This window comes from Pongo abelii, chromosome 6 (genome assembly GCF_028885655.2).
Source record: "Pongo abelii isolate AG06213 chromosome 6, NHGRI_mPonAbe1-v2.0_pri, whole genome shotgun sequence".
NCBI lineage: Eukaryota > Metazoa > Chordata > Mammalia > Primates > Hominidae > Pongo > Pongo abelii.
This window is the reverse complement of record NC_071991.2, coordinates 85,457,773-85,484,838: the sequence shown is the minus strand read 5'-3', so window position 1 is coordinate 85,484,838 and position 27,066 is coordinate 85,457,773. Positions and strand designations below refer to the sequence as shown.

At 35.4% G+C, this 27,066-nt stretch overlaps 1 protein-coding gene across 11 annotated transcripts in view; it reads left to right on the top strand.

The window, feature by feature from the left end:
- The window catches only part of CDK14 (cyclin dependent kinase 14), a 592,876-nt gene that overhangs the window by 242,410 nt on the left and 323,400 nt on the right, over window positions 1–27,066 (top strand). For all 11 annotated transcript variants that reach the window (XR_010140627.1, NM_001133044.1, XM_009243031.4 and 8 more), the window contains 1 exon segment: window positions 10,232–10,326. Coding sequence is in view for 10 of the 11 variants with exons in the window: in NM_001133044.1 (NP_001126516.1) it covers window positions 10,232–10,326 (95 nt within the window). In the remaining variant the exon portion in view is untranslated.

The following is a 27,066-nucleotide window of genomic DNA, read 5'->3' as shown; positions in this document are numbered from 1 at the left end:
TTCAGCTCCAACCAAAATCTGTATTCATTTTTTATGGTCTTTTCTTTCTCTTTCTTCTGTGCTCATAATCTGTTTTCATTATGATCAGATCTGCTGATTCTATATGTTTATCAAAGCACTGGTTCTAAAGCAATTTACTGCAAATCTTACTCTTTCACAGATTTTAGAATTGTAGTGGGATTGGAAAGGCCATATAATTATGACCTTATCAACAGTTCATTAATAATGAAAAACTTTGTTGGCTGACATTTTTTGGGCTTTTCAACTGAACAGGAAAAAACTGCACACATCAAAATACCATCAAATTTTCAGAATAAAGAATTTCCTTTGCCTTCTAGCTCAAGACTATCACTTTCGGTAGACTCTACCTCAGTAGCTTTGTGTGTGAGAGAGAGGTAACCCAAGGAAGAAAAGACAAAGATAGACACTAGATAAATGAACTGAGGGACTGACTTAGCTGTTTCTGTTGATATGCTTGTAGAGCAGCAAGTAGGTTGAAGTGTAACTAAATACATACACACACACACACACACACACACACCATAAACATGCTACCCCTCTCCCTCTGTGAGAGCCATAGCACAGTGATTTTTAAACTTTAGGATGTGTAAATATTAAATGGACAGTTTGGTTGAAATATAGAATATAAGCTTCATGAGAACAAGAGTTTTTTGTCTGTGTTTCCTCTGTTTTATCTCCAGTGCCTTGTGATACAACTACTACACAAGGCACTGTAGTAGTTGATAACAACTACTACATAGTAGATGTTAAATAAATATGTATTGGGTGATTTGTGGGTTCCATCCTTATAAACTTATATTTGGTAGCTTTGGGATAGGACTCCATGAATCTGCATTGATATCAGGCACACCAGTTGACTTTGATGTAGCTGATTGGAGGGCCATACTTTGAGAAGCACTGCATGCTGAGCCTGGAGCTGTGGCTGTCGTGAATGGTGAATGGTCTGCTTCTCCATAAAGGGAGGTGGGTTCTAATTTGCTTAAGAATATGCTGCAGAACTACCTTGTTTTGTGGAGGAGTCTGACAGTGCTTTACCTCTTGACTACAGTCTTACAAAGTTGAGTATCTTATTTGCCTTTGGGTGCTGGGACTTGTAGCCATGGCAAAGGAGACGTTTTCTCACTTTAAACTTATCTGTAAAAGATACAGATGTGTAAATATTATATGTAAAAGCATACAACAATAGCTATTCATATACATTCATTTAAAGAGAGGTTGATTTAAGTCTATTCAGACAGCAAGGTCAGGCACAGTGGCTCATGCCTGTAATCCCAGCACTTTGGGAGGCCAAGGTGGAAGAATCACTTGAGTCCAGGAGTTCGAGACCAGCCTAAACAACATAGCAAAACCTCATCTCTACAAATAATTAAAAACAAACAAACAACAACAACAACAAAAAAAAAAACATTAGCCAGGGGTGGCAGCAGGTACCTGTGGTCCCAGCTGCTCAGGAGGATCACTTGAGCCTGGGAGGTTGAGGCTGCAATGAGCTGTGATTACACCTTGCACTCCAGCCTGGGCAATAGAGCAAGACCCTGCCTCTAAATAAATACATAAATAAAACATACGTAAATACAAATCTAGTCAAATAGTAATAGCTAATATGATATGAATGGCTATTCTTCTTAACCAGAAAACATAAGGGGCTTGGTGTGAAACCACTCATCTTTTTTTTTTTTTTTTCAATCACATACTTTGTAGTGTTCTTGTTAACTGTACATGTAACCCATGTGTAATAAAGTATAAAATAGTTAAAGTGAAGCAAACTGCCTAACGGCCTTTAAACCTAGTTTTTATGGCCAGACCAAGATTAAAAAATAAAAAACCTGTTATCAGGTCTTGCAGAAACCCTCAGTCCCTAAATTGTCTCTTTTCCTCCTGAAGACAGTACCTGAATTATAATCAACACCATTCCCATCCTTGTTGCTAAGTACATTTCCTTTCCCCAGAAGTTACTAGCAAGATGTTTGCATTTAAGAAGAGCCACATGTCTAGCATTTATGTAGTACCTGCATTTGTTTGGATCTTTCCCATCACAAATAGGACCAAGATTAACTAGAGCATGGAACAGCAGGAGAGGGTCATTTATAGGTTGAACTAGCAGTAAATGGAGACAGTAAGATTGAAAATGTTTTGCACTGAGTAAATTTTAATGCAGGAAAGTAACTATTTAGAAAAGAAACAGATTTAACATGTTAGATTAATATGTGATATGAGAGCAAGTTACAGGCTGAGACAGGGTCTGCAGTGTACCAGGATAGAAAAAGAGATCCTTAATATACATATTTCCACTAGTACCCAAGTGAGGAGGGATTAGAAGTGAAGAATATTACTGCAGTTATAATGATTCATTATTGTATTATAGTTCCATATTGTATAAACACCTGTATGCTTTTTATTTAATAGTGTTGTTTCAGTTCTTTAGCAAATTCACTTGTAATAAAAACTTTTCCAGATATCTCCTTTTTAGATAAAAGCAATATATCTTTATCATAAACAATTCAAATGATGCAGAAAGATACATGTAGGATATTAAATTATTTCTATATCTCTTCTCAGCTATAACTATAATTTGATGAATAGATTCTTCCTTTTTAAAAATGCAGTCAATTGGTGGTGATTTGGTAGCAGATTAACTGGTATGAATATTAACGGTGGTAAAAATAACAACACATTTGTGAAAAAATTTAAATGCTTTGAACCAGGTAAATTCTACTAGGTTGAACCATGTACAATTGCTGTGTTAGTAGGTAAAAAAATGTCAAATATTGGCAGTTTCATGTGGTCAAGCTATAGTATTAGAGGAATGTGTTCTTTACAGTGATTTAGTAACCAGCTGATGTGGGCATGTGAGGCTACAATGTGGAAATAGCCTGTATCTCACCGCTCTTTGCCAGTAGTCAGGTGATGGATAAATAGGTATCGATGCTAAGGAAGAGGGAAATGGTTTAGGCTGTAATTTCCAATATCACATTTCAGTTCTATGATGTTGGGGAAATTAGAGAGAAGCAGAGCAAAAGAAATATGTAGTGGGATTGAATTTTTGCCCATCTCCAAACTGAAAAACTCTTAAGAAGCAAGTGAAAACAGTACACCTTTTCATAGATATAAAACAACTTACATGATATTTTTAAAGTATTCCTAACCTGCTGTATTACCTTTCCAATTTTGGATGATATCTGGTAAATAAAAAAAGTCTCTAAATCCTGAATGTGATTTTAGCTAAATTAAGGATTACATGGCACCACATTTATTTTAACCTTATGTTTAGAGTTGGCTATGACCTCTTTCCTCCATAACCCACAGTTGACTCTTTGTACACATGCGTGTATAAAGAATAAAAAGCAAATATGGGGTCAAACATTTAATTCTATTTTTTAGCCCTATTCCTTTATTTTTTTTCATTTATTAGTTTATGGTTCTGTGTGTGGAGTGTTTATTGTATTAGATATCACTAAGGAGAAGGTCCAGATTGATCACAATCACAGTGTTTATCATTGCTCTCCCAGTGTTTAGGCCAAGCAGGCAGCATGCATTATAGAACCATGAATGCACTAACCCGGAGCTGCGTATCAGTGCTCAGCGTACGCACATGTTCCTTCTCTGCTAGACTGTGTCCTCATTATAGACAGTTAAGCAAGCAATCCTGTCTCTTTTGTGCATGCATTTTTTAAGTCCCCCCTTTATATTTCCCCTCAGAATATTTTAGCTATGAAAATATTCAGACTCCACTGACAAGTAAGGGAGATGGAACTTAGTAGTTAAAAGTAGTTTTACTATTTGTAGTAAAAGTAAATTTCAACAGCCTTAAAGCTATCAAGCTGTGGGCTTGAAAAAGAAGTTGATGTTTGTTGTGGTTGTGGCTTGAGATATAGTTGGCTCCTTAGGTTTCATGAGTAGTCATTCTGGAAAAGTCAGGCAGCAATCCCTCTACTCCACTCTGCTGAGAAAGAACACATAAGGTGAAAGGAGCCTGTGAATGTCTTTTTTCTCCCAGAGGCTAAAGGCGAAGTGATGGCGGATGAGCTGTGTGTCTTTGTAATCTCTTTTTTCCTAGTAGGACATCAAATAATGATCTAGAAAATTATCTCAAATATTAAAGGGGTTTTTTCCCCTTTATTAACATTGGTTTTGGGAAAAAAAACCACCACTACAGTGGGTATCTGATAAAATGAACTTACTCTGATTTTCTGTATTATCTCAAAATTTATTTTAATCATGATGGGACTAGAGTTTAGATGAAATTCATTTCTTCCAAGTTGGAGTGAAAAATTAAGATGTTTATTCGCAAAGTGGGATGCCAAGGTTTGAGTATGGCTGCTGAATATGAATCTGAATCCTTCTGCCAACCTAAGGGAAGGCTCCCTGCATCCCTCTATCCTACTGGGACTTTGTCAGAGCACAACTACCTCTATGAGCAAATGTTTTTCTGTTTTTGTATGGTTTTGACACCACAGTCCCCAAACTATTGTTACAATTTTCACCCTTAACTCCTAATTACAAGTCTTTTGCATCATGTGCAATTTTACCTTTTCAAATCTCACTGGTGAAATAAATTTAAAACATTGCCATATGTTTACCTAAAATTTATAATGAAACCAAGGGTGCTTGAATTACTAATGCTAATGTTACAGGATTTTTGTAGATAAACAATGACAGAATAACATGTCCTGTGTTTATGATATTATTAGGATTAAATGGAGTAAGATTTTGACAGTGTTTGTCTTGATGAGGGAGACACACTGGCTCTAGAACTTGTAGGTGTTAATCTCTGGACTGACTTGGCAGCTAGGAGACTCCCTTGCCTTGCTAACAGCAGGAACTGTAGTATCTGGCACCTCGCTGGGACCAGTGGCTGCTGCCTTTGGCAGCCTCAAAGTTAGTCATGTCTGTCACCTACCGTAATGTTGGTACATATCGTAGGCTGTTTTCTGTCCATTAATGCCATTTTTCTGCCATCAGCTTTGAAATTAGTGGCTCTGTCCTTTTCCAAGTATGAATTCATTGTGTTAATCTTAAAAGCAAGAGGGCTCGTTCAAATTCAGATGTTGGTATTTATTTAACTGACAGTGTGTTTCAAAAGTTTATATAAATATGTTTTGAAATCTAAAATCTGTCATAATTATTGAGATTTATTAGGATGTAATGTGGAGGCTTTGAGGTTTCATCTAAGTGGTCAAAAATAGAATATGAAAAATGACATGATACTTTTCTATAATATTAGTCACTTTCAGGAAAAAACATTTTCTTCTTAAGATGAATGTTGGCAGGAATTTGACTTTACTGAAATTGTGGGACAAACACAGTAGGAAATGATAGGTGTGAAGATATTATGTTGAGAAATGAGAAACAATTTAGGTGTAAGTGGTAAGAGAAGAAAGGCAGTAATTGGGGAAAAACGGTTAAAAAAAAATCCTGTGTCAAAGTGTCCTCTGGGTATGAGATTCTCACTGAAGTGGAAGCTTTAATACCTTTATGGAGTTGTTGCCAATAAGGATGGATCATCTCTGAATTTGACAACCTGAGGTATTAACTTGAAAAATGGAATTTGACAAGATTGCAAATAATGTTCAATAATATGTTTCCAAAACTTGCTTCACAAAGCCATGTGCGTTTCTTACAACATGATATTCAGGGGCCCTTAATTCATTTGATCTGAAAAGTTCCTGTGCAGGCTAGGTGTTATGTACCATACCTTGCCATCATTTAAAAATACCCTGCTGTGGTTTGAAATAATGATCTCTGAGGATGTGTGCACCTCAGAAGACTGGTGCAGAAGCAAGTATCCCTTTTAAAATGAGCCTATGTGATCCCCAGATTAATATCTGAAAGCTAGCTACCTAATAATGTTTTAATTGCTTAAGGCTACTGGGCTAGTTGAATAATTGAAAGAAAGAAGATTGTAAATTATTAGAATTAACAATACTAAACTCTATGGTAAATCTATGGTGATTGTTTCTTCAAAGTTAATGTGCTGTGATTTTACTGTGTTATTGTAATTACTTTCTCACTTGAGTGCTGGTTTATAAAGCTCAGATAAAATAAGCCTGTAGATATTTTTACAATAAGGTTTTTAGTGTGCAAAATTAAGTTTCTCTTGGCAGATATGTGTAGGGCAGAAGAGAAGTCCTCTCTACCATAGTTAGTGTCTACTTCTCTTGCCTGGGAATACACATTGTTGCTCCAGATTCAGTTCCAGAGGGAACACACTTCTTATTGCCTTCCACACTGATCGGTTATCAGACTGCCTTCTTTTGACCAATATGTGTTTATAAAAGTTTATATTTGGATTAGGGATTTAATATATTGTTATGAAATAGGTTTGCTTGGGGAAGACAATGGAAATTCATAGCAGTAACAATAATTCTGATAACACGAGCTCACATTCGTGGAGGTAATACTGGCACTTAGTGTACTACTGAGTCCTAAGTACTTTATTTTTGCCTTCTCTGATGACTGTCCAGTGCAGACTCATTTGCATGGTAATCGTGCATCTAAAATATTATTTTAGTGAAAATATTAAATAATTGAAATTTATTTTAATATGTTAAAACATGGGTAAATCTCTTAATATTATTTTTTAAAAGACTTTACATTTTAGAGCAGTTTTAGGTTCATAGCAAAGTTCATTGGAAAGTGCAGAGAGTTTCCACATATTTTCCATCCTTCACATATGCATAGCCTCCCCAGCTATCAGAATCCCCAACCAGTGTGATACATTTGTTGCAGTTAATGAACTTGGAATAACACATCATTACCCAAATTTCATCATTTACATGAAAGTTCACTCTAGGTGTTGTAAATCTCTCTTTAAAGATATGGCCTTGCTGTGTTATTATTTGCCAAGGGATCAAGGACCTGCTCAGGGCCACCAGTGTGAGCAACTAGATTCTGAATAAATACTTGATTAATAAATGAATTACTACAAGTTATTGATAGAATATAGGCAGAATGTTTTTTTGTTTTTTTCTCTTCAGATTTTATAGATTGTTAACAAAAAACCAAAATGAAGACATAGTGTTTTTAATGTAATGGTAAAGAGGAAACTTCTGTGTTTTGAATACTCTACTTGAATTGTCATTGCTGTAAAAAGAAATAATTTTGATTATTTTTTTTTTACTCAGGTATGAAGAATTTATTCTTAATACTCGTGCTTATGAGTGTATAAATGCTCATATATTAATTTAATAAAGGTTTCAGTTACTTGATAGGATGGGCTACTTGCATTGTACAATTTTTTTTAACATATTTTCCCCTGTCTTTCACAGTTCTTTTATTCTTACATGGAGTTAGAAAGATGTAAGACTAAATTGACCACCTAAATTTAATAAATAATATTTTGTAAATATATTTATATCATTTGACCCCCTAATTCTATTTTTCACAATTTATTATAAGGAGATAATCCAAAAGGAGGAAAACTAAGTGCCCAGTCATGTCTTTTGTGATATTATTTATAAACATAAATCTTAATCTAAAATTTCTTTAAGATGAGCAGTGTTAAAAAGAATCTGATTATGGGGATGTGATGTGTCTCATTCCTTTTTTTTTTTTTTTTTTTTTTTTTTGATATGCAGTCTCACTATGTTGCCAGGCTGGAGTGCAGTGATGTGATCTCAGCTCACTGCAACCTCCATCTCCCAGGTTCAAGTGATTCTCCTGCCTCAGCCTCCCAAGTAGCTGGGATTACAGGCACCCGCCACCACGCCTGGCTAATTTTTGTATTTTTAGTAGAGGCGGGGTTTCACCATGTTGATCAGGATGGTCTCAATCTCTTGACCTCGTGATCCACCTGCCTTGGCCTCCCAAAGTGCTGGGATTATAGGGATGAGCCACCACGCCTGGCCGCGTCTCATTCCTTTTTTTATTCAAAGGAAAAGAGGCTTGCATTGAGGAAGGAGTGCAGTTTAAGAGGTAAAGCCAGCTATTCTTTGTCAAGGTCTTGAAATTGCTAACATTAGCAGCTGGGCTTCTCTGGGTTTTTGGAGGAGTAGATACCCAGAGGCCCTGTGTGGAAACTGAGTTTTATCAGCCGAGGTTTGGGCATAGTGGTAGTCTCAGAGTCAAAGGAAGATTGGTCAAACTTGAGGAAGAGCTGCTAGGTGGCAGCAGGCTCTTCTTATTCAGAATATCCACCCCAACCCCTGAGGACCCCAGATGCATGACATTCAGTAAATTTGTTGAGTTCTTACTATGCTTTAGACCTTGATCCAAGAGCAAGATATATCAATGGGGGGAAAAAGAAGATTATGTTCCTATGAGAGAAGGGGTTTGGAGGACAATTAATGGTGGCTTTCTGATCTTGAATCTTCCCACTCATACTCCTCCAAAAGTCATAAATCCAACAAGGAGAACAAATAAAAATGGACAACTCATACCTTCAAGAGCATTAAGAGACAGCAACAAGCCTGTGATAGCAAAGAGTGACACAGGGGAAGCTGATAGAGGCTTAAGAAGCTGTGAAAAACAGTACAGGGGTATGGAGGACTTAATCAAATCACAAGCAACATTATTCCAGAAAGAGAAAGCTGGGATGCTGTGTAGTTCATTCACAGCACTGGATGCAAGAAAGGAAGCTGAAAGTGACTGGAATTGGCAGCTGTTGGAAAGCATTGCCTCTAGGGGAGAGTCATATATAGAGAGAAAGGGTGGTACCCGTTAAGACAGGATAGTGAAAGTAAAGAAGGAAGGAAAAGGGAGAAATTAAGGATCCTGTGGAAATGAAAAAGAAACAAGACAACCCAAACCCTTCTTCTTTTGTCTTCCAGTGCCAGCTGTAAAAACTACATAGAAGAGGGCAAAGGTGACAGAAAAAAAGACTCTCAGATTAGGAACCAGTTCATTAAATAAATAGGAATAGAATAAAGTAACCCACATCTACCCAAAACGACTCTCAAACATTGAAAATAGGGATTACTGCATTTTAGTTGCAAAAACTCTTGCAAAAAGTCAACCGTAAAATTAAAACTGTGCATAACGCTGAAATATGAATTGAATATTTGAATTCATGCTTTTTGGTATATGAAACAAACAAGCCTACCTTTAGTTAGAAGTACAAAAGCTAAGTAGAAAAATGGACAAAAAATAAAATGAAATAAAATTAGAGTTAATTGAACTTCTGGCAAGTATAGAAGAAAAGAAAAAGTCAAATCAGAAGTGAAGACTAAATTGCAAGGTACCTAAAGGAAAATCAGATTAAAATGGCAGGTGGTAACCCAACATATTAATATTTACATTGAATGTAAATGGTCTGAACATCAAAATGAAAAGTCAGAGATTGCCAAAATGCATTAAAAATATGACCAAACTATATACTGTCTACAAGAAACTTCAACTGTATGATATCAGTAGGATTGAAAAGAAAAGTATGGGTAAATACTAATCAAGAGAATGGTGGATGGCTGTACAAAGAGGACTTCAGAACAAAGAAATTTACTAGGAGTAAAGAGGACATTACATATTGATAAAACGGTCAATTCTCAAAGAAGACATAGCAATCCTAAACATGTATTCAGTAAACAACTGAGCTTCATAATACAAAAAGCAAAAACAAGCAGAACTCAAATGAGTAATTGACAGATCCACCATTACAGTTGAGGATGCCAGTATGCCTCTCTCAGTAGTTCATAGAACCACTATTCAGAAAATTAGTAAGGATATATTAATAGAAGAACTTAATGACACTATTAAATAATAGGATCAAATTGACATTTATAGAACTCTCCACCCAACATCAGCAGAATTCAGGTTCCATACCTATGGAATGTATACCAAGATAAACCATATTCTGGATAATAAACTATACAAATTTAAAGAATTGAAATCATACCAAGTATTTTCCCTGACCATAATGTAACCCAACTAGAGATTAATAACAGATGACAGGTAAAATAACTGAAAGAAGTTTTATCTAAGTGAAAACCTTGTTTTTCTGGCCAGGCACTCTGTTATACACCTGTAATTCCAGCTTGTCAGAAGGCTGAAGAACGAGGATCACTTGAACCCAGGAGTTTGAGACCAGCCTGTGCAACATAGTGAGACCCCATCTCAAAAAAAGTCTTGTTTTTCTACCCTTCATTTTGAATTGTTATTGACTTGGAACATGTGAAAATAGATATCCCTCATCTGACAGTGTGCCAAAATTATAATGGTATATATTAGTTGATTGTTATCCATGATAAATTGTTTCTCTGTCCATTTTGTTTTACAGCTTCTCTGTTAAAAGGACTAAAACATGCTAACATAGTGCTACTTCATGACATCATCCATACCAAGGAGACGCTGACACTTGTGTTTGAATACGTGGTAAGTAAAATAAGACTTTTAAATTTAGATATTTAAAATATGAATGAAATTCTTAGTGTTATCATAGAATTTTGTTTTTAGATTGCTGTACTGAAGTTAATATTTTATCTGAATACATGAGAATTGTAATTTTGTATAAAATAATGGCCCTATAAGAGATTATTGAATGATATGTATCTTAAAAGAAAAACCCAGAAAAATGTTAACTTGAATTTTTATCATGTATGTTATCTATTTATAACCTATTTGTTACTAGGATACATTGTAATTTTTAGGTTTATTACATAGGATTCAACAGCCTGATGGTGATCATTATCAAAGAAAGCTCATAGGCAATAAGAATGGTTTTTTATTTTTGGATTTGTAACTTGGTTTCTCAAAAGCATGCTTATTAAGGGGTGTGTGTGTGTGTGTGTGTGTGTGTGTGTGTGTGTGTGTGTGTGTGTGTGTGTGTGTGTGTGTGTGTGTGTGTGTGTGTGTGTGTGTGTGTGTGTGTGTGTGTGTGTGTGTGTGTGTGTGTGTGTGTGTGTAGGAAAGCCTGATACTTACAATTTAGACTTCAAAGTTTTCCCCCTCACTTGGTATTTCAGCTATTAATTAGAACTTCCAATTGCATAGCACACAATGTAATGATCTTCTTGTGTGAGAGTATTATTGCTAGAAGTCTTGGACTTGAACTCATAATTAATCCTTCTCCATTTCTCTTAAAAAACATATGGTATTTGTGTAGCACTACTTCAGCATTTAACTGTGGAATCGTGAAATGTAACCATGATAATTAACATCCCAATTTTCACAGATGGATCTAAGAACATGTAATTTATAAGACACAAATGACATCGGTGCAGACATTTATTTAGAATAGTTGGTATAGTCAGTGTATTAGGACCCCGTTTTGTAATTACCACACTACTTTTTAAAAAATTTGAAGTACTTTCCATTTTTCCTTAAAAAAAAAGATTGAATATTTGCAACATTTTTATTTTGCTTATGTCTGCCTGTGTCTGTCATTTGAAAATTGTTGTCTTATGAAGAAGCCATTTGTCTTGTCTATTTACATATAAATGATAGATACATTTGAATAATATGGTAATGTGACTGCAAGGACAGCTAGAGCTGAGCAGTTGCATGTATTATGTGGTACCAAGAATGGATACAGATTCACACATCAATGCAAACATAATTTCTTTTGTTTAATCCATGATTTTGGAGTTAATAATGTATTACAGCTGATTTAGACTTGGAACTTTTGATTCATACTTTTAAATATGTCTAGTTTACATATTTCAGTTAAATCTAGATTTTCCTTACTATGCTTGACTTTTGCAATGTTTTGTAGAAAAGAGATTTCAAAAATGTACTTATTCTGTCCCTCAAATTAGATAATTAAAAGGAAGGAAAGTAGCTTGTGCACCAAAATCAGTAACATTGGTAAAGAAACTAATAAAAGTAATGTGAAAATATGTCCTCTAAATCTTAAAAAATAATGAAATATATTTATGGGGCTAAAATGTACATATTGGATCAAGTGTCATTTGACAATTTTGTATTTATGTTGTTGCCAAATAAAGGGAAATAAATTCACTACCCTGCATTATTTACTGATAAAGACTGACTTTTAAACATAATCACTTTTCTTTGTGTGAGTGACATTTTCCCTAGTCCAACTCTTATGGAGACATCCCATGTCCTTTTAAATCAACCACTTAATAATATGGGCACATGCAGTATCTACAGTAACATTTTGTTCCCAACTTGTCCATGGAGTTCGGACATCATATAGATTGCTCTTGTCTCTTTTAGAGATTGAGGCCAACTTGGGTCATTTTTGGCTTATGATTGCCCTGCCTCTGCTTCTATTGTCCTGTCTACCTGTGTCGCCTTACTTTTACACTGCTTCTTTGCCTTTTTCCTTTCTACCTTTCTTTTTCTATCTTTTCCTATTCTCATCATTTTCTATAATTTTGCTTTTTGCTGCTATATGTGAAGTTTGTTTTGTTTTTGTGCATTTTTAGTAAAAGATGTTTAGTTGAATTCCTGAAATCAGCCTTTGGTGAAAAGAACCGCTTCAGCTTGTAGAAATGTCTTAGGGATAGTCTTCTCATTTAGGGTGGGAGGGTGTAGATTTCTCAGCAGGATTAGTCTATTTGGCAATTGCCCAGTTCAAAAATAACTTCCCTGAATATTACCTAAAGTTTTTATTTCCTTAACACAAGTTTCCAATTGCTTGTTCTTTGTAAATATTTGGATATCTCAAGAAAAATTAAGGTTCTTACATACCTTAATGCATTGTTTTAATCAGATTGCTTTCCTCACAGTATCTAGCAGAAATAAACTCTACTCTTCTTGCAGGTTTTGAAGCAGTGGAAAGGCAATAATTATTATTAAACATTAAGTGCCTTGGAAATTAGAGCAGATATTAGTGAGCGGCATAAGGTAGGAAACAGGAGGGCACTGTGGGCTTGGGATGAATGAGTGAGGGCCACAGAAAGAGAGGCAAAAGAATAAGACAAATATGGCCACAACAATAAAACCCAACAGCTGAAATTAACAGAATTTTATGCTGAGCACTGTACGGAGGGCTTTACATTCATTGTCACTTTTGGTGTTCTCAACAGCCTCATGAAACTGTAAATATCACCATTTTGCAAAGGAAAAACCTAAAGGTTAGGGAGATGAAGCAGTTATTTCCAAGGTCTTGTAGTTTGTAAGATAGACCCAGGGCCATCCTAATTGGACTGTTATAGCTACTGTTTATTTTTATCAATTTTAGTTAGCCTAGGTCTTTGGTCAGAAGAGGAAAAGAAAACTTTCTTCTTTCTTTCCATAACCTTCCTTTATTCTACACTTAATATCCTGAGTGCAGATAAGTCCTAAAAACAGTGAAACTGCTTTATAGTTTGAATAAGTTTTGTAGACTGGCCAAAAACCTGTCCATTGAAACTTTTATTTCAATTACAAAATGTGTTTTTAGTTTCCATAAAGCAAACTTGTAAGTTATAGTATTGTCGCATATATGCCACTAGGGTCTTCTGAAGTGCACACACATACACACACACACACACACACAACTTTGTTAGCAAGTTCTAAAATCAGTATCAGTCTAATTTAAAATTTCTAAAACTTAATGATGATGTTGCTGTATTTCAGAATTATTAACATCAAAGCTATTTTCTAAACAATGTTGATTTTGTAATTCCGTGTAATTCATTGTACCCTTTTCTGAGGGAGGTACCATTGTAAGTTAAACAGTAGGAAAAACCAATACCCCATGCCCATTAAAACCCTGGATATGATGGGAAAGTAAAATAATTTAAGATTCATTAGGTACTATTGTATTTTTCCTTTTGATTTCACAATGAAGTTTTCAAGGGCTTTTTGAGATACCTATGTAATTCAAGTTTTACCAAGTGAAGGATTCTTATTTATGATAATATGTACATACTATAAATGTATTTCTTTTTTTGGCTTTAAAGGAGAGCTGTAAGCCTAGTTGCTTTATATTATTGCCACAAATGGCATTTTAGGTTTTATAAAAGCCTTCTGAGGGCCAGAATAATGAAATAAGTGGTAAAAATTTAGTGATGTGAAAGAATACTCAAGGAAATGACTTTTGAAGGTCATTATTAAAGTGTTTTAGTGGCTTATAGGATATTGTTGGTGTAGGCTTTCTTTTAAGTAATAGGAAAAGCTTTACAGACCTAAAGTGTTCTGTAATTTAGATTCTTATACAGTTACAAAGTCTGTAGATACTACGATCTGGAAGCTGCAAGGTTGGGAACCCCTTAGGAAATGTGCTCCTTAAGTTGCTCATGTTGCTGTTGGGTAACATGTGGGCCCCTCTGATGCATGGTTTTGAGTACAGTTATTTCCAAGGTCTTGTAGTTTGTAAGACAGACCCAGGCAGTTGGGTCTAATATGTCAAATATGAAGGAACACCTTAAACCAAGGAGTGGCTCAGTTAGCTTGAAAAGGAATCTCGTTCATAATGGTCTAAAATATTATTATAGCTTTCTTTTTTCCCTATGCAGGTTTAAGACTTGGAAGAGAAAGGTAGAAAATGTAGTTGAGAATCATTGACTCCAGAATATATTTAGTTGTGAAAGTTCTAACAAATTTTTCTTCTACTTAAACAGAAAGTTAAGCAATTTAGTTTTTATTTTCTTTGCCAAAGACAAATAAGTGCTGCATTATCCTATTTAACACCATGCTGAAAAATTTAAAACAGATCCCATAAGTGAAAATAAGAATGCTAATAGCAAACATGATTATGTAAATATGTATTGCCATTAAGCTAATAACTGTTCTATTTTAAATTACATAAGAGCAAAGCATGTATAGCAGCATTTTTCATTACATATTTAATAATTATGTGCAAGTAGAAATCAAAATAGAATTGTGATTACCAGGGAATAAGGAGGAGGGGAAAATGAGGAGTTGTTCAGTGGGTATAAAGTTTCAGGTTTTTTTTGGGGGGGTGGGGGGGATACAAGATGGATGATAAAAGTTTCAGTCGTAAGTTCCAGAGAGCTACTGCACACCATAGTGCATATGGTTTAACAATATGATATTGTGCACTTACAATTTTGGTAGTAGAATAGATTTTTATGTTAAGTATTCTTACCATCAGAAATATAAAAGCAAAGCTGGACACAGTGGCTCAATCCTGTGATCCCAGCACTTTGGAAAGCGGAGGTGGGAGGATTGCTTGAGGCCAGGAATTTGAGACCAGCCTGGGCAACATAGTGAGACCTTGTCTCTACATGAAATTAAAAAAAAAAAATTACCCAGGCTGGTGGCATGTGCCTACAGTCTTAGCTGCTCTGGAGGCTGAGGTGGAAGGATGCTTGAGTCCAAGAGTGCAAGACTGTAATGAGCTATAATTGTACCACTAGACTGGACTCTGGATGGCAGAGTAAGACCTTGTCTCTAAAAAACAAACAAACTATATATATATATATACATATATATATATGTATATATATATGCATTCACCGATAATACCATCACCACAATCAAGGCAGTTAAGGTAATAAACATATCCGTTACTCCACAAGTTTCCTTGTGTCATTTTGCCTTTATTATACATATATATTACATATATATGTATATATACACACACACTATATATATATATACACACACACACATACACATACATACACACACACTAATGGAGTAATGGATATATTTATTAACTTAATTGCCTTGATTGTGGTGATGGTATTATGGGTGCATGCATATGTCCAAACTCCTCAGATTGCATACGTTAAGTATATACAGTCATTTGCATATCAGTCATACCTCAATAAAGCTGTGAAACAAAAGCAACAAACTCAAAGCTAATCATGATATTATTAGGGATAATCATTTTGTTCCTATTGTGCTATAAACTAGTGAAATAGCCTAAACTAATGTATAACATTATATAAAACAAAAATATTGTATTTCACATGAAAACAAAACTGTATCAATAGAAATCATAAAGCCCATAAAATGTTTTTCTAGTGTTGTACATTCTACAAAGCACTCTCATAGATGTTATTTTATTAGATGCCACCCTCAGCTCTTTGAGTTGTAGGTAGCATGTTATTTTTATGAAGTACTTTATTGATGAGGAAAAATAACGCTTAGAGAATTTAAAGCAGATTGACAAATGATTTAGTCAAGTTAAAATGGTAAAGGTATGACTTTAGCTCAAGTCTTCTGTGCCTAAAGATGCCAGTTACTCCATTTTAACCTGCAACTTACCTGTGTTAGCTACCTTCCTAGAGTTTTATATGATGGTCTAAGGTATGTATGATGTTAGAAGACGGGACAGGAAGCTGAAAATTACATTCTGTCTTTTCAACTTGCTACAGAATTTACTTAATTATTTGGTTTCTCTGCCTCATACATTTTGATGTTTAAATCTGTGAAGAATGCTGTGATCTGCATGATTTTATGCCACATCTGTTCTTGAAAAACTGTAGCTCTCTATCAATATTTTGCTTTCCAGATTAAACAGTCCTTGAGCAATTGAACATTTTTCTGCTTTCCTCTGAGATAGATGTATGTGCATATGTACGCACACATGCAACTTTAGTTGAGGGTGATCAGGGAGGGCTTGCTGAGAAGTATTTAGGTAAAATCTGAAGGAGGTGAAAGAGGGAGATGCACATATTTTTAGAGGAAGAACATTCTAGGCAGAAAGCTTGTCTGAGGAACAGCAGGGCTGTGGCTTGCAGGGAGCTAGCAAGGATGACAATAGGAAGAGACAAGGTTTGAGATGCAATGGCATTCAGATTGTGTTGGCTTTGAAAGGTTTGGCTGTACTGAGTTTGGCTTTGACTCAGAATGAGATGGGAAGCCTCCAAAGGGTGTTGAGCAGAGAAATTATTTGATCTGCCTCATATTTTATTGGATCTCTGGCTGCTTTCTTAAGAATGGACCAAGGGTGGGCAAGTTAAGAATCAGAGAGACCAGTCAGGAGGCTATCGCAATAAGATCTAAGCATGAAATGATGTCTGCAGAAGAGGTGAAGAGAAATGGTTGGATTCTGGATATACATTGTGTGGCTGACACACCTGTTGGGAAGACTTTAAAAGTGGGCAGGAACAACATGAGACTGGATAGCCAGACCAGAGCCAAAATCATGCCATGACACTGTCCACTAAGCACCCTGCTGCCACCTGCAGCCCCAATGTTGGGGCTGGACATTGTCTCTTGCTTTGCTGGCCTTGCTATCTTTGCCAGTGTTGCCAAAATGGGAACATCCTACATTATCATTGCTTCTTTGGACTGTTAGCTCGTAATGCTAAGCCAGGATTGATTGTGTTTGTTGGCTGAGATGAAGTTTCAAGCCCATGTTTTGACTGCACAGGACCGTAAGAAAGTGAGTATCTAGCATTTTGGCTGTTCTAATGGCAGGTGGGTCCAGTTTCCTGTCAAGATTCATAAAATACCATTGACTGCAGAAAGACATTGTGATACATATACACTGTGGAATACTATGCAGTCATAACAAAGAAAGAGATCATGTCCTTTGCAGGAACATGGGTGGAGCTGGAGGCCATTATCCTTAGCAAACTAACACAGGAATAGAAAACCAAATACTGCATGTTCTGACTTATAAGTGGGAGCTAAATGATGAGAACACATGGACACATAGAGGGGAACAACACACACTGGGGTGTGCCAGAGGGTGGAGGCTGGGAGAAGGGAGAGGATGAGGAAAAATAACTAATGGATACTAGGCTTAACACCTAGCTGATGAAATAATTTGTATAGGAAACCCCCATTACACAAGCTTACCGGTATAACAAACTTGCACGTGTACCCCAAGCTTAAAATAAAAGTTTTAAAAAATTCATAAAATCAGAACTTTTCTCAACTTAGGGAATACATTCGGATACAGGGCATGCTTCCGTTTTTCCCTGCTTTTCCACCATGCCCTAAGGAGAAAAAGACACCTCATAAACGTCCACTAGATTCATTATCTAGTCCCAGATAAGGTAAATCTAGAATGTGAAAAGAATTGGCAGGTGGTATATTCATGGAACCATTGTTTATAATCTTTGGGAAATCATCAAGAATGCAGATGGGTAAAAGTAATGCTGGTTTTTAAAGGGTGATGGGGGACAAATCTGAATCTACAGAAATATAAGCTTAATATAGAACATTGGTGAAATTTAAAATAAATTTTTAGACATTAGGGTCTAATGATCTTCATTCTCTTTGTTATTTCCTGATTTCAACAGACTAGTGAACTAGTTTGAGATATTTATGAGATATTTAAAACAAGAATAGAAATGAAATCTAGTTGTTAGAAGATCATTATTTTTTTTCCAGTTTTATCTCTGGTTGAACCACTTTATCCAAAGCGTGTTGATCAATGAATTGACATCATCATGAGAAAAGTCTGTCGGGGTGTGCTGGAGGGCATTGTCCTTGTCCTTGTTCTATTTGATATTTTTATTAATGACTCAGATAGTGGTGGTGATATGCTGGACCTATTTGTGTCATAGCTGGGAAGTATAATTAACACTTAGGGTGATAGAATCAAGGGTCAGAAAAGAATCTAATAAAATGATGAGCCTAACCTACAAGGTGAATTATCATGGGGATAAGTAAAATGGTATATTTGATTTTAAAAAAAGAAAGCATCCCAACCTAATACAGAAAAATGGGGTGGAGGAAAGGTAACTTAAAACAGTTCATGTAAAAAAAGACTAGTGATTTCTCTGGTGTATGGGAGTATGCACAGAGGAGCTCCAATAAGATGCCAAAATTATTCAGGAGAATTAAAGACATACCAAGAGAGGAGAGAAAAAGGTAGTGTGTATATTCTAGATGGGGTAAGGAAGTCAAGTGTGAGAATTTTGGGAAGGCTGGCTTTGGCTTAATTCTTAGAAGAATGCTCAATTATGTGTTTTCTGTAAATTATGTTCAGTTCTTTGAAATGTGATGAGCACCTTATTGCTAAAAGCATTCAAGTAGAGGATGACCAAATTCACATCAGGAATATTGTAGAAAGGGTTCCTAACCTGTATTACATGCATGACATTGAGATATGTAATTTAGATTATGTGCTCCCAACTGATACCATGACATAGATGTAAGGTCCCTTCATTTTGCAGATGAGGAAATTTAGGCTAAGATGTCGGATACTTCATGCATGCCCTTTCCAGTGGCTATATCATATCATCTCCTGAGTTGAGTGTGACTCCAGGTAACTACAAGTTTCCATAGCAAATGATTGCCCAAGGTTTTACAATCGGTATATATAAGTGTGTCCCATTTGACATAATTTTGGGGAACAGAAACACAGCTCGTTATGGTCATTCACTTAATAATTTATGTATTCATTCATTCACTTTTTTCCCTCCAACATATACGGACTGTCTTCTCTGTGCCAGGGAGTATCCTTAAGTTCTAGAGATACAAATATATAGACCTTGTTTTTAAAGAGATTGAAGTCATGTGGAGAACTGTGATCTTAGACGAGGTAAACCTCCATAAGCCATTTGAGTTATAAATTGCTGTCACAGATCTATATGTGTCATGGTACTAGAACATATTTGTGTTTTAGTGTAAACAATAGGAAAACTAGATTTGTCTCATAGGCTTTTCTTTATGGAAGGGTTTTTGTTTCATATATGGAGAACTAGTTATGCTGTATAATATTGTGATTCTATATTCTGAAGGGGAGATTGTCATTCAGAACCAAATACAGAATGTGAACAGATGTAAACATTGTGGATGACTGAATGTGCAGGCAGTGTAAGATGGAGAAATTCTGAACCATAAGGAGAAATTAAAGAAATGAAAAGGAAACAAGCTAGCTTTCAGTCAGTGCTCTCTTAGGAACTTCTCATTTTCTGTAATTGGTAGGACAAAGTAAATTAACTTCTTTTCTGTCCTTTTCCCTAATGGCTTTTTCTCATCTAATAATAAGGAATGATGGTTACTTTTAGTCATTTTTAACTGTCCACTATCATGTTGGGTGCTGAGATTTCTATTTTTTTTTCCTGTTTACATCATATCTATCATCTCTATATTCTAGTTTTATTTTATGTGATTGCTGTCCTTATTAGATACTTATAATCATGATTTGGTATTTAATTAACATGGTCGAAGATAGAAGTGTTTCTGATCTCCAACTGTTGCTATGGTAAATGCCTGCCTATCCACAAAAGCACCCAGTTCTGAGTATATTCCACTATAGATCAAACTATTTTAATGAGAATACAGTATGCATCTGATTTTTATAAAATTTTAATTCTTGTTCCTCAGTTTATCTTAGAATTTCACCACTTAAACTATGATATTTAATGGTAGAGAAATCACAGAGAAGATAAAACAGTAATAAAAAGATAATTCCTTTCGAAAGAAAAGTATATATTTCTCATGTTAATTTTTTTTAAAAAAATTTTCTCACAGGAATTATGGCCATATGTCTTAAGAAAACAATACTCCTGGAAAACTGCATGATTCAGGGGGTGGGTGGAGGCACGAGAGTAATACATTAAATGTAATAAGACTGACAATAATTATCACCTTGGAGAGATTAGAGAAACCTCCAGCTAAGGTACAAAAGTTGCCGCCTGATGTAAGTACCCAAGATCAGGATGAAGATGATCAATAATTCCAGTTACTTTCACGTTAAGTTTGAATAGGTCATTAAGTAATTGAAGAAAAAATCACTAGCAACTTCAGTTGTAAGTGTGAAAGTATACATTGTTATATATCATACAAAATTGGTGGCTATAACTTCACCAATTTTTAAAGTTAGTAAATGCCTGTCATGATAATGACCACTTCTTGCATTCTATTTAGTTATTTTTAATTTTACTTTTTCTTGCATTTTATGAATACTTAGTATCATATAATGGTTTAGTTTAATGTACATTCTATACTTTGGTAAAGGAATATTAGGCCACTCTATAAATTATTCATTTTTATTGATGTGATTTTTGCTTTTATGCAAGTTATATGTGTATTTAGATTAAGTTAATTAGTTCTAGGTTTCTTATGAAAAACAGCAGTTTTCACCTTCAACTTTCCACTTTTTTAGCTGATTCTCTCATATTTCTCTTTAAATATCTAATAAAACTCATTTATTTTACTTATTGATTATTCATCTTTGGCATAATCTACTGATTCCTACAATGCAAAGCGAGAATTTAGTTTTTTTCTCATTCCTCCACTTCAAAAGAAACGTACTCACCTTTTCCTGCCACCCTCCCAGTCTCCCATCCTCCCAGTGTAGTCATAATTTTGATTAGATCAGAATTCAGAATTTGATATTTATATCAGCATGTTAATATAAATCTTTGTAGCCAAGACACATAATGTACTGTGACTACTTTTTCCTCTCTGTTTCTCCGGAATTAATATTAATTTTCTGTTTTTCATTTCTGTTATTAATTCAGGGCCTCCCAGAACCTCTGCCTGGTGTATCTTTCCTGATTTCCTGGCATGCCCTTCCCCTCTTCCCTGAGCTGGAGCTCTTTTGTCTTCATCTTATATGGTTTTGTCTTGAGGAAGACAATTTCTAATAGCTTCCTGGGAAAGGGTGTGTGCAAGATTTTTGTTGTTGTTGAGGTATTGTATTTTTGAAAATATCTTTATTCGGTACTCATGCTTGATTGACATTTTGGCTAGATGTAGAATTCTTGCTTGGAAATAATTCCATTCGAATTTCAGTAAGATTGCTCCATTTTTCAGTTCCATTGTTTCTGTTAAGCTATTTCTCTTTATTTCTAGTGTCCTGAAATTTTATGATAAAGTGAAAAAGAAACCAAGGTGCAGCTTTATGCTCATTGGGTGTACTTTTTCAATCTGGAATCTCATGTCCTTTCATCCTTTTTTGTGTGTGTGTGTAATGCAGTAGCTTTATTATGATACAGTTCATGTGACAAAGTTTGCTTTTTAAAAGTACACAATTCAGTGGTTTTGAGCCTATTCACACGTTGTGGAACCATCACTACAACCTAATTTTACAATTCATTACCCTAAAAAGAATCCCATATCCATTAGCATTCACTCTGAATTCACCACTAACCCCCTGCTCCTGAACCACCGATCTACTGTATGTCTCGATAGATTTGCCTGACATTTCATATAAATGGAATCATAATAATATGTGACCCTTTGTCATTGTCTTCTTTCACTTAGCATAATGTTTTTGAAGTTCATCCATGTTGTAGCTTTTCTCAGTACTTCGTACTTTCTTAAGACTGAGTAATATTACATACTTTGGATATACATTTTATCTATTTATTCATCAATTAATGTACATGTGGGGTTTCTTTTCACCTTTTGGCTGTTGTGAATAGTGCTGCTATGAACATTTGTGTACGTACATTTGTTTGTCTTCTTTCAATTCTTTTGTGCATATACCTAGGAGTAGTATTGCTGGTCATCTTGTAACTCTATCTTTCACCTTTTGAGGGACTGCCAAACTATTTTCCAAAGTGGACGCACCATTTTACAATCCAACCAGCAGTGTATGGGGTGCCAATTTTATTCACAGTTGGCAACGCTTGTTATTTTCTGCCTTTTTTTTATTATATTGGATGTTTAGTTGTATCTGATAGTGAGTTTGACTTGTGTTTTCCTGACTTATGATGTTGAACATCTTTAATGTATTTACTTGTATTCAAGAACTTAAATTATTTTGTTACTATTTCCTTCCTTTATTTTCTCCTTTCTCTATTTTTAGATATTTTATTATTTGAATGTTGGACCTTCTGGATTGTTGTAATTGTCTTGTCTTTTCTCTCCCGTTTTCTAATTCTTTTTTCTTTAGCTCAACACTAATGATCAAATTTCCTCAACTTTGTGTTTCACATATTCTATTGAAATTTTTAAATTTAAATGTTATTAATTTCTAAGGTACCTTTGCTCTGAATATTTCATTTATAATATATTCTTTCTTGTTTCAAGGTTGCAATATCTTTTCTTACTAATATTTTCTCACTGAAAATATCAATAATAGCCTTTGTGAAGTTTTTCTAATAGTAAAACTATGTTTCCACCACGTTGTTATTTTTTTCTTGTAGTTTGTTTTGGGCTCTCTCTTTAATATTTGAGGCTTTGGTCAGATAGCTGGTATAGAAGCAATATGATTGGGAACTCCAGGTATGTGGGTATCTGGGTCATTATAAATTTCACTGTAGGTACTGACTAAGTCATATTGTTGAGAAACCCTCAATGCCAGTATCCATCTTTCCTGTGATGCTATAAGATTCCCAGTGAAAAAACTTCCAAACTCCTGCCTGGCTGCCAATCTTCTGGAAACCGAGTGGGGTTCAGACCCCCACATAATCCCCCATTTTAGGATGGTGTCGCGGTCCCTAACTGGTTGAATTTTCTAGTTTGGACACCCTCTGTTTTTCCTTCTCTGGGTTTAAGAGGAGCAGTTATCTGTATAAGCAGAGTGAGGAAACAAATCTAAGTTAAATAGCTACTAAAAAGATTGTCAACCAATATTCCATGTTTTTGACTTCCATATGTAGACTTTCAACTCATGCCCACTTCCTGGTGCCACCAATTTCTGAGCCTTTTGATTATTCTCTGCATAAGCAATGCTGCTTCTAGGCTTTCCTCACTGCCAGTTTAGTATTCCATTTGGTTGGTTGGGTGTATTTTCTATGCAAAACTTGCTACCGTCTGTTTTGGAGCTTCAAAATTTGGTGAGTGGGAATTCAGGAGAATACAAGGTAGATCCATATGTTCTATTTGTCATCTTTACTTTGGAATATCATCCATTCTTAATAAGTTTAAATATGAACAAATGTTAAAGCATGCCATTGTGTAAACCAATGTATAATTAGATAACTTTTTCACATCAGTTGTTGTGAAGTATATATGTTTTTCTCTTTATCAATTGTCAGAGTTTATCAAATGTGACAAGGCTAGTGGGAGTGAAGGTATTTTAATTAACTGTTATTAGATTATTGTCCATTCAATAACATTTTAGGCACAAGAGCAGTGTCTGAAGGATTTTATTAGAATTTGCTATCTTAATAGAAAATAATTATGACTGTCAATTGGCTGGTTAGTTGTTGTTTTTTTTTATGATTTGTTATGATTTTGAGATGTTGACATATGTATAGATACATATTCATACATTTGACAGTATTTTAAAGCCAATGAGAACTTTTTTACAGTCTGTGTATAAAGGAGTATATAGGGGTGAAAGGTTCTGATTTTAAAATTTAATTATTCAGAAGATATACACTTCATTTTTCAGTTTCATTATGTTTTGATTGCTGTGTATTATTAAAGATGTCATTTTTAGTAAATGAACTTCAGTGTTCTGAGTTAACATTCAACTTCTAGTGAGTAATTTACTCCTTTCTCACTGGTATATTCAAGCCTGGCTATAAATCCCCAACAGATGCTCATGCCTCATTTCTATTTCATAAATTGGGAACTGAGAAACTAACTTGTGGTGGCAGCTATTTGCTAAGTAAGAATTGTCCATCTTTGGGGATTTTCCTTTCTTCTTGAATATGTTATCTTGGTTTTAAAGCTTTGGATCCCAATTATTAGTTTTTCTTTCAGCCCTTGTTAGGGACTTTTGGAGGAATGGATTGATTGATCTTTCTCCCCCTTCTATTTTATTACCCTTTTTACTTGGATAAGGAAGTTAGAACCAGTCAGGAAAGAAAAATGTTGAGTATTCTAGCTAGAATCTTAGGAAATATGTGAGGAAAGCTGTCTAAATCTAACAAGAAGATAAAAAGCCAACAATACTATGGGAAAGCAATATGGGGAGAATATGATTAGTAATAGAATATTTATTAGAGAAAAAGAAAGGACCAGGAATCTTTAAAAAAATCAGATTTCAGCTGACTAAAATTACATTGAACTGAGTGGTATCTTGTAAAGGGTTAAAAGGGCAACATGATCATTCTTGTTTGTCATTATGACACCTGTATAAGATGAATGAGCAGCCAGTCTCCATGAGAGCAGGGACTAATTTCTCATGTTACCAACTGCAGTGGGCACCCTATAAATCTTTGCCAACTTGATATGGTTATTTTCATAGAATAGATGCATTGGACACATTGTGTGGCTGTGTGTGTGTGTGTGTGTGTGTGTGTGTGTGTGTGAGAGAGAGAGAGAGAGAGAGAGAGAGAGAATTGAGAGTTATTTTTCAAGGTTTTCATTAAAACTCTCTTATAGAGTATCAGACACAGAGATATAGTGGCTGACACAGAGATATAGTGGCTGGTTTCTCCTTCAAAGGAGGACTTAACTACAGGAAGTAATATCAGCTGAATGCCTCCATCTGTCAGCTCCTCCAGCATCTGTTTCAGCTACAGTGACCCATTCTGAATGAGGTCAGGCCTTTCCTCAGGCTTCCTATATCTGGTGACTATAAAACATGAAGGTATAAAGGTGCAGCCATTTCTGCACAACGCAGGACAACTCTGGTGCTAGATTGGCCACGGATTTATTTGTCAGCATAATAGTTTGACTTCCTTTGTCCAGTCTTGCTCTCTTTTCCTACATTTCAACTAGTAAATATAATGCATTTATTTTACACAACAGACATACTGTACATCAGCCTTCATCTGGAAGATCCATCCTGTGTCCAAGACTTACAAAGATTAATTTATAAATGTAGTTAACCCTTCGGTTTAACATGGATTTGTTATCTTTCAGAGAAGTCACTGACACAATATGGGTTTTAAGTATCCAAGTATATGAGACATTATACCAGAAAATCAGACTTTCAGAGATCAGAAGGAAAAAGTTAATGTAGTATAGCAAGAATTTCTAGAAAAGTTAACTTTAGATGAGAAGTTATTTAAAAAAAAGAGAGAAGTAATTGAGTGAGTTGGTAAAATTGTAACTTTTTTTTAAGGCTACTAAATCCTTGACAAAGGGTTCTGTTAAAATTCAATAAAAATTTATACATATATGTATATATTTAATGTTCAGTAAGTATTGACAGTGAAGAAAAAAATGAGTAGTATTTGCCTAATATAGAAGACCATATTGCTATTCCCAAATATTTGTATATCAGTCTTTGTAAAAAGAATATGTCTGTCTTCCCTACCGAAGTTAGGCATGGCCAGGTGACTTGCTTTGGCCAATGAATTGAGCAAAAGTTACTTGTTATTGCAGCAATGACTTGGCCTATCCTGACTGAAGTATCTCAAATTACTTACTATCCAACCACCCCAGAGAGAGCCAATGCTACCATGTATTATACTTGAAAACGTCTTTTATGATTTATACTCACATGCATGTTATATATATGTGTGTGTTTATGTATATACTACACCATATACAACATACACTGTTTTTTTAACCTTTTATACCCATACTAGTGTTGTCATCATTCCAAATCATTAAATGCAGTTATGTATTGTTTATTCACATTTAAAAATTTACACACTCTTTGTATCATTAACATAAAAAGTCCATGCTCGTCTTTGATGTCATTTAAAATTCTGGATAGTGGGGAGAGGACAAGGTGGCCTACTAGAAGCAGCGGCGATTGGAGGCTCCCATCAGAAAAACCATAATAAGTGTGTGAATCCTTCACTGGCAGCCACGGTATCCAAGTTCTCTCATCAAAATTGACTTGAAGGTTCGTCAAAGATCAGATAGTTGTAGATGTGTGGTGTTATTTCTGAGGCCTCTATTCTGTTCCTAATGTAAATGATGAGTTGATGGGTACAGCAAACCAACATGGCACATGTATACCTACATAACAAACCTGCACATTGTGCATGTGTACCCTAGAACTTAAAGTATAATAATAATAAATAAATAAATAAAAGTCGCTGCTATTGTAAAAAAAAAAATTGACTAGAAGGCGGGCATTACCCACTGAGAGAAGGAAGAGCAGTGTGGTATGGTGGCCCACCTGAAAGCAACACGGGAAAGGGGAGCCCCCACTCCCCAGCGAAGGGAGACTGTGAGTGGTGCGCTACCCAGCTGGGGAAACTGTGCTTTTTTCACAGAACTGTGCAACACACCAATCGGAAGATCCCACTTGTGCACCCATGCCACCAGGGCCTAGTGTCCCAACCCTGAAACAAGCAGATTCTTACAGCCCCTCAGCTGGAATCTGCTTAAGACTATCAGACTCCCATGGGGAGGTGCGACCAGTATTGGCTGCAGCTGCCTGCTGTCTAAGCCATTTGAGCTCCTTGGGGGAGGGACAGCAGCTAGCACTGGGACTCACAACTGCCAAACATGCTAAGCTTCCTGGGCAAGGGAAGGGTGGCTCTC